At 42.4% G+C, this 8,165-nt stretch overlaps 1 protein-coding gene across 1 annotated transcript; it reads right to left on the bottom strand.

Moving 5' to 3' along the window:
- Positions 1-7,840, bottom strand: LOC310791692 (mammalian ependymin-related protein 1-like; the record flags this gene model as incomplete). Its single annotated transcript, XM_083653347.1, has 3 exons — positions 1-391; positions 4,472-4,680; positions 7,608-7,840. 3 exons carry the CDS (start codon positions 7,838-7,840, stop codon positions 198-200), a joined length of 636 nt encoding a protein of 211 aa, XP_083509473.1. The 3' UTR covers positions 1-197.
- Positions 7,841-8,165: the final 325 nt, after the last annotated feature.

The raw sequence follows: 8,165 nt of genomic DNA, 5'->3' as shown, positions 1-8,165 counted from the left end.
TCCATGTAGGTTGTCAGATAGCATTCCTAATGAAACGGATACCAGTAGGTATTAGCTAGTTTGTTCTAGTTTGCAGCTAGCAAGTCCTATTGGTTCCAATAAGGAATGCTAACATTGCTATCAAACTCTCTACACCACCAGACTAACAATGTCTAAGAATCCCTTTTAGAAGACAACATGTAAGGTCAGAGGTCAGCTCAGCAGTGGTCCTCGGCCATCCTGTGCGACCGGGCTGATTGACAGGTGGGGGGCGGGGTGAAGACGTTGGGGTCGCTGATGCCCAGCTGCAGGTCGAAGAAGCGGGTGGAGGTGGTGACGCTGCTGTTCCTGGTGTAGGTCTCCTGCACCGGGTAGCAGTCCTTCAGGGTGTAGACCCCCACCCACCTCTCATCTGGGGAGAGACACACGGGACGTTACCCTGCAGCTGGGACCACAAACTGGAGGGTTTGGCTCTAAAGTGAGAACATGGTCAATGGTAAATGGCCTGCGTTTATATAGCGCTTTTATCCAAAGCGCTTTACAGTCAGTAGGCACATTCACCCATTCACACACCGATGGCGGCAGGCTACCACGCAGGGTGCTGGCACACCGACGGGAGCAATTGGGGGTTCAGTATCTTGCCCAAGGACACTTCGACATGCAGACTGGAGGAGCCGGGAATCGAACCACCGACCTCTTTTATCCAAAGCGATTAGTGGACGACCCGCTCTACCTCCTGAGCTATACAGCCGCCCCAGAACATGCCGGGGCTTCGGTCCGCAATTGGCAAAATGACACACAACTTTTACCGACTTGGATCATGCTTATTTTAGACTCTAAAATATTATTATTAGAGATACCAATGAATGATGAAGTTAAAGGAACAGTTGAACCAAAACATGCCAGTTGAAACACAGGTGAAGTTAGTCCATATAACATACAGGGAGGTTACCAGCACAACTGGAGAGAAAACCAGTCACCACTGACACCATTGTACAGTACAACTGAAGTCAACGGTGAGCGGTTTTCTCTCCAGTTGTGCTGGTAACCTCCCCGTGTGTTATATGGACTAACTTCACCTGTGTTTCAACTGGCATGAGGGGGAGGAGCTAACTTCACCTGTGTTTCAACTGGCATGAGGGGGAGGAGCTAACTTCACCTGTGTTTCAACTGGCATGAGGGGGAGGAGCTAACTTCACCTGTGTTTCAACTGGCATGAGGGGGAGTAGGACAGAATTTTAATTTGTGGGCGAACAGTTCCTTTAAAGAGGAACTAAACCCACCCACGTGATGTCACCACCTGTTGTAGTCTATACCAAAGATCAGCCAATGGCAGATGGCCATTTCAGCAGCATGCTTTTTACCATTAGATGTCATGCTTAGCTTGACAGAGTTCTTCTTCTTCTTCTTCTTCTTCTTCTTCTTCTTCTTCTTCTTCTTCTTCTTCTTCTTCTTCTTCTTCTTCTTCTTCTTCTTCTTCTTCTTCTTCTTCTTCTTCTTCTTCTTCTTCTTCTTCTTCTTCTTCTTCTTCTTCTTCTTCTTCTTCTTCTTCTTCTTCTTCTTCTTCTTCTTCTTCTTCTTCTTCTTCTTCTTCTTCTTCTTCTTCTTCTTCTTCTTCTTCTTCTTCTTCTTCTTCTTCTTCTTCTTCTTCTTCTTCTTCTTCTTCTTCTTCTTCTTCTTCTTCTTCAGATTTGTGTAGAACTTGAGTAGAACTCTTACTTAGACAGTAACATACAATGTGCTGGTGTTTTCCCACAAGCACGATTATATTATTATACTGTAAGTGTTTGTGTACTGGAGAACCCTACTTCTTACAGAGAAGAGATACAAGCTTATCTTACAATTACATTAACCTAAAGTTGATCCCGTGCAATTTCTCTTGAATACAGCTATTGAATCATACGGCAAAATATGCAAGCTGCAGCCTAGAAACAAGGGATATCCTGTATATAACAGAGTCAGTGAACCCACTCAACCATATTATAATAATGTAATAAAGGATCAATGATGGTAGAGATGTCTACATTTCTAAATAAAGGTAAAGAGTGCCAAGTGACAAGTCCTCTCTCTCTCAACCATTTACAGTTATTGGTAAATGTATAATTACTTCCTTTGTTCCATCAGCATAAGTTTTCTCTGACCCGATTTCAGTGTTACACTTAACTGAAAAAACAAAAACAATTCCGCACCATGACTATTTTTTTTAAATATACATAGAGAGAGAGAGCCAAAGTGTGTGTCACTTACTGCTTCAGCACGCACCAGTGTAAAAAAAAAAGAGTGGTGGAAAAGGGTGAAAGACAATGACTTTTTTTTAAACGACCTTATGAACTGTGCCATGAAGATAACTTTGCATAATCAAGAAAGCCGTAGTTTGTCGTAAAACTGAAACGTTAACGTTTAGTTTTGTATGAAACCGCTCAATCAACTACATCCCTCATCTCACACCATCTGTACGTCACACCAACACCAACGTGGCCTGTTGGGAGAGACCTCACTCATGTCGTCTTTCTGATTTCTAACTTACAGTGCAACAGTTTTATGACAAACTGCGACTTTCTTGACTTACAGTTGTCTTTTAAATTGACAAATATCATATGTGTTACCTCAATGTTTAGACATTAGGATTTTCCTTTAATTGCTGTATTTGATATGTACTGTGCGCGCACAGGACTCTGTGTGCCCAGGGACTACAGATGCAAATTAGCTTTTAGCTATCTCTGGTGCAATATATTTATTGTGTACTGTCCCTGCTTCAATAAACAATAAAGATAAAAAAAAAAAAAGATAAAGAAGAAGATGGCACAGTGGACCTTTTTCCACAGCTGCCATTTTGTGTCTAAAAGGCAGGGTAAACACAGGTGCAACTGCAACCAAAACATTAATGAGGGCCACAGCACTGGAACACCTAGATGGATTGGAAATGGAAACCCTCATTAATGTTTTGGTTGTTGCACCTGTGTTTACCCTGCCTTTTAGACACAAAATGGCTGCTGTGGAAAAAAAAAGGCCAATTCAAACGGGATCAAAACAATTATTGTCTCTCGCCATTCACCGCCGTTCGTATTTTTTCAGACGCTGGTGCGTGTAGGGCCCGACCGGAAGGGGGGGGGGAATTTGGATCTCTACTCGCCTATTTCACTTCTCACCCAATTTACCCATTTTGTGTCTAAAAGGCAGGAAGTAGCACAGGTTCAAGCAGAACACTAATGAGGGTTTCCAATCCAGTTAGGTGTTCCAGGGGTGTCCTGCTTGCACCTGTTTTACTTCCTGCCTTTTAGACACAAAATGGGTCAATTGGGTGGGAAGTGAAATAGGCTAATTGCCAGAATCTGCTTTGTTCTTGTTCATTTATGTGCTAAGAGTGATTTTCAGACTGTTCCTCCAGACTAGGGATGTAACGATAACCGGTTTGAATGATAACTGTGATCAAATTCCTTACAATAACCGGACCCGTTTCAAATTTTCATTATCATTAAAACCGTGGTACCGTGATTACCGTGTTACCATGATTACAGTGCTTTGAAAAACATGGTAAATACTGTCCATCATCAACCAAAGTTGCCAACAGTCTCCCAGATGCAAACGTGCAGCCTTGGAGTGTAATCAGTGTATCAATCCTTTTTAGTTCTTAGTTTTCAATATAAAACGTTGTAAAATGATTTCAGTGAGTCTCTCAGTACCTTTTGAACATTTTCAGCAATTTTTTTACAAATACCGTGATAATACGATAACCGTGATAATTTTGGTCACGATAATCGTGATGTGAAATTTTCATACCAGAGCCCGACCGATACCGGATTTTTGAGGCCGATGCCGATACCGATATTAAGGAGTAAAAAAATTCTGATATCGATATATCGGCCGATATTCTTATATATACACATAATATATATTTTTTTTTACAATGATCCCTCAAATATCAAACACTTGACAAAGATATAACTTGACATGACTTGAGATATGTAATGTAGGCAGGATATTTTACAGCTTATCAATAAACTGTATTGTCCAAAATGAAATCAATGCAATGAAACAGTAAACTTCACTGGGAATTTAATAATTATAAATAACTAGAAATACAAAACCACAAATAGAACAAATAGAACTCGAGTTAAGAAAAAAGATCAAATATACACAACATGCTGTCTATAACTTAAAAAATACAAAATAAAAAAATATCTGCAATATCGGCCAACATATCGGCCGATACCGTTATCGGCCAATATCGGCCGATAATATCGGTGGACCGATATATTGGTTGGGCTCTAATACCGTTACATCTCTACTCCAGACAATGGCAGTGAAAGGAGAGAAAACTCAACACAATTCTCCAGTCTCCTCTCCCAGTCCCAGGCAGCGCAACGGATCACAGAATCACGGATTTGTTTTTTGTTTTGCTTTTTTATCACGGATCACAAAATCACTGATTTGTTTTTGCTTTTTACATCACAGAGGAAGAGACACAACCCGGGGTTCTCCTCAGACTCACGTTGGCGCGCCGGCTTCCTGTCGGACCACTCCTGCACCTCCACCATGTCCCCCGGCCCGCCGATGAAGTACTGGTCCTCGAAGGTGGAGTTGTCCGGGATGTCGAAGGGGTCCCAGGCCTCGGTCAGGGCCACCTTGGAGCACTGCTTGGTCTTCTGGTCGATCTGGAACATCACCATGCTCTGGTACAGGTAGATGTACTCAAAGAACCTGCGGCGAGAGGGACGAGAGGGGACACGGCCCGTTTGAACGTTTTCAGTACCGGTACCCAGAGGTGGTGGGGACTCGGGTCACATCATTTTAATTGCTTGACACTTGACTTGATGCATGAAGAGAAGACTTGAGACTTAGACTTGGGTTCTGGTAACTTGGGACTTGATTTTGATGACGTGAAAAGGTTTCTAAAGTTTGTATAAATGAAATGTACATGTATGGAATGAATGAATTTATTGACGTTGAAACTGATTATAGAAATTAAAGTCACCAACTTTTTATCCTATTAAAACCAAATTGCAATAAAAAGTCCAAGATATTAATTTTGCTTTAATGTATTAAATAGATATACGGAACTCATGATTTGTTCTGAGTTGTCCTGCTGTTCTGCATTTAGAATTTAACCTTGACATTAATGACATAGACTTGACTTTCTTGGGCCTGACTTATAAACAATCTAAATTTTAAACTTGGGATCTGACTTAAGACTTGTTGCCTAAAGACTTGAGATTGACTTGGGATTCAAGCAAACTTGACTTGGTCACATCTCTGCTGGTACCAATATCCAATAACGGTACTTTCCCCCCGATACCTATGTTGAATCAAAGTTATATATAATTAATGTAATGCAATTGTTTTTGGACAATCCCTTTCTCTCTCTCTCTCTGGTTGTTTTCCCAGCTAAAAGATTAAACACATTTGAATGCCTATTTTCTTTAAACGCTATAAAACAAGCCCTTATGAATAAAGTATTTCACCTGGTCCAAAATCAAACGCCTTGAAAAATCTATCGTGCCATCAGTCACTGGAGTTAGCTGTCCCCTTCACATACTGTACGTCAATCTAATAATAAGTCCTCTTTCAAATTCCATTTAAGAACACATTAACAGCCAGCTGATCAATAGTCCAGTCCGGCCTACATAGTGTGTAACAATGTAAGTAGCATAACCCAAAATGCAAATGTGTTAAATATTACACCTACAAGATGTTTGTGTATCTGATTAATAACATGTAAACGTCACACTAATGTAATGTTGTATAAGGCTGTATTGTATTGTATTGTATTGTATTGTATTGTATTGCATTATAGTATTGTATATTTTGGACCCCAGTAATATTAGCTGGTGCCACAAGCATCAGTGAATGGGGATCCTTTTTAAATAAATAAATAAATGTATACATACTAATAATAATAATAATAATAATAATAATAATAATAATAATAATAATAATAATGCATTATCAAAGCACACAAAGCATTTGCACACAAAAAGATTCATTACTGACTGTATCAGTTTATTAATATTATTCCAATCAATCGTTGGTTTCGAAAACTCTTAGCAGGCCTCATCTGCTGAGTCATTGATCCCCATATTGGCCTGGGTGGTATTGTTGATCTAAGCCCACCTCAGACTCTAATATCACACACGTGTGCGTGCGCACACACACACACACACACACACACACACACACACACACACACACACTCTCTCTCTCTCTCTCGCTCTCTCTCACACACACACACTCACACACCTACACACACACACACACACACACACACACACACACACACACACACACACACACACACACACCTATTCTCTTACTCTTACTGTAAGTGAGGTAGACTATGATGATTCTGTGATGAAACGGTAATTATATAACACATTGCAGAGCACCAGTCATAGAGGCGATAAGCAAGCTTTGTCTCTGTTTACCGGGGACTATTTCCCAACCTCGCCTTTCAGACCTGCCAGTGCCTCTAACGCAGGGTCACTGTGCCTCTAACGCAGGGTCACTGTGCCTCTAACGCAGGGTCACTGTGCCTCTAACGCAGGCTCACTGTGCCTCTAACGCAGGCTCACTGTGCCTCTAACGCAGGCTCACTGTGCCTCTAACGCAGGGTCACTGTGCCTCTAACGCAGGGTCACTGTGCCTCTAACGCAGGGTCACTGTGCCTCTAACGTAGGGTCACTGTGCCTCTAACGCAGGCTCACTGTGCCTCTAACGCAGGCTCACTGTGCCTCTAACGCAGGCTCACTGTGCCTCTAACGCAGGCTCACTGTGCCTCTAACGCAGGCTCACTGTGCCTCTAACGCAGGCTCACTGTGCCTCTAACGCAGGGTCACTGTGCCTCTAACGCAGGCTCACTGTGCCTCTAACGCAGGCTCACTGTGCCTCTAACGCAGGCTCACTGTGCCTCTAACGCAGGGTCACTGTGCCTCTAACGCAGGGTCACTGCTGCATAAACACACTTCATTACGCTCAATCAATAATGGAGGGTCAATCCACCTAATGGTCACATGCTTTTGTATGCCGATGTAAAACTTGATGAGGGTGTACACACACAACACAGCATATGAAGCGTTATCAAACTGGTTTACTTTAAGTTGTAGGTCTTTGAAAGGGAGAGCGGTTGGGATTAAAGGCCTTGCTCAAGGGCACCTCAGTGGTGGGCGGCAATGAGGGAGGGGCAAGCGCTGCTTCTTCTGATTTATCCTGCCGGTCCCGGGGATTGAACCGATGCCAATATGCCTATGGTTTTTCAATTATGGGTTAAGTTAAGGCATATACATTAATCCTTGCTTTTATGAAAATGTAGGCTAACTGATTTCTGTATTTGCTGTGATTACAATATGATATTAAAGGAGGATTTATGCTTTATTGAAAAGGGTATTTTTAATGGAGGCCATAAATCATAATCATAATCATAAATCAAAGTTTTTCAGAAAATTTAGCTTATTTTTGTTTGATGAAGGTAGGGTATTATTTTAATGGGGGGGGGGGGGGGCAATGCTTTTCTGAGAATATAATGGATATTTTGGCCTAATGGTTGTTTGCCTCATGAAATCAATGGGCAGCAAAGCCTAGGCTATGAATAACGTTATGTAGCTATGTACCACAATAATAAACCGAGCGCTTACTTCTGACACGGGGTGTGTTTCTTGTTCTGCTGCAGGATGCGGATCCTCTGGCTCGGGGCGTCGTAGGACACGGCGGCCCGGGTGTTCCTGCCGGTGCTGTGGTCGTACTGCACCGACCTGCCCTCCCACTGCCCCGGGGCGAGGCAGGGCTGCTGGCCGAGCCCAGGGCCAGGGGCCAGGCCGAGGACAGGCGCTCCGGCCACGGCCACGAACAGAAACACGAGTCGGTGCATGAGGATGATGACGGTGTATGGAAGGCTGGATTGGGGAAGCTGAACCCCCGGTAAAGGCCCGTTTGTTGTTAATAACGGGTCACTCACTGCGGCTGGCTGCGTTGGATAAAGTGAGCAACATGCAATCATTTTCATTTCGACTTCCGGTCAGGAGTTTTCAAAATAAAAGATTTAATTGAAAGCTCGATCAAATCAAATATACAAATTGAACTGTCACACAAATTAAATATATAGCCTACATAACCTTGGAAAATGCATTTAGATACATAATATCCATTGATATTGTAGTGCTGAAGAAAGAATTATACTCAAACTATATCTTGCA

The sequence above is a fragment of the Poromitra crassiceps genome (assembly GCF_964638095.1).
Source record: "Poromitra crassiceps genome assembly, chromosome: 17".
In the NCBI taxonomy this organism is placed as follows: Eukaryota; Metazoa; Chordata; class Actinopteri; order Beryciformes; family Melamphaidae; genus Poromitra; species Poromitra crassiceps.
This window is presented reverse-complemented; position numbering and strand designations above follow the sequence as displayed.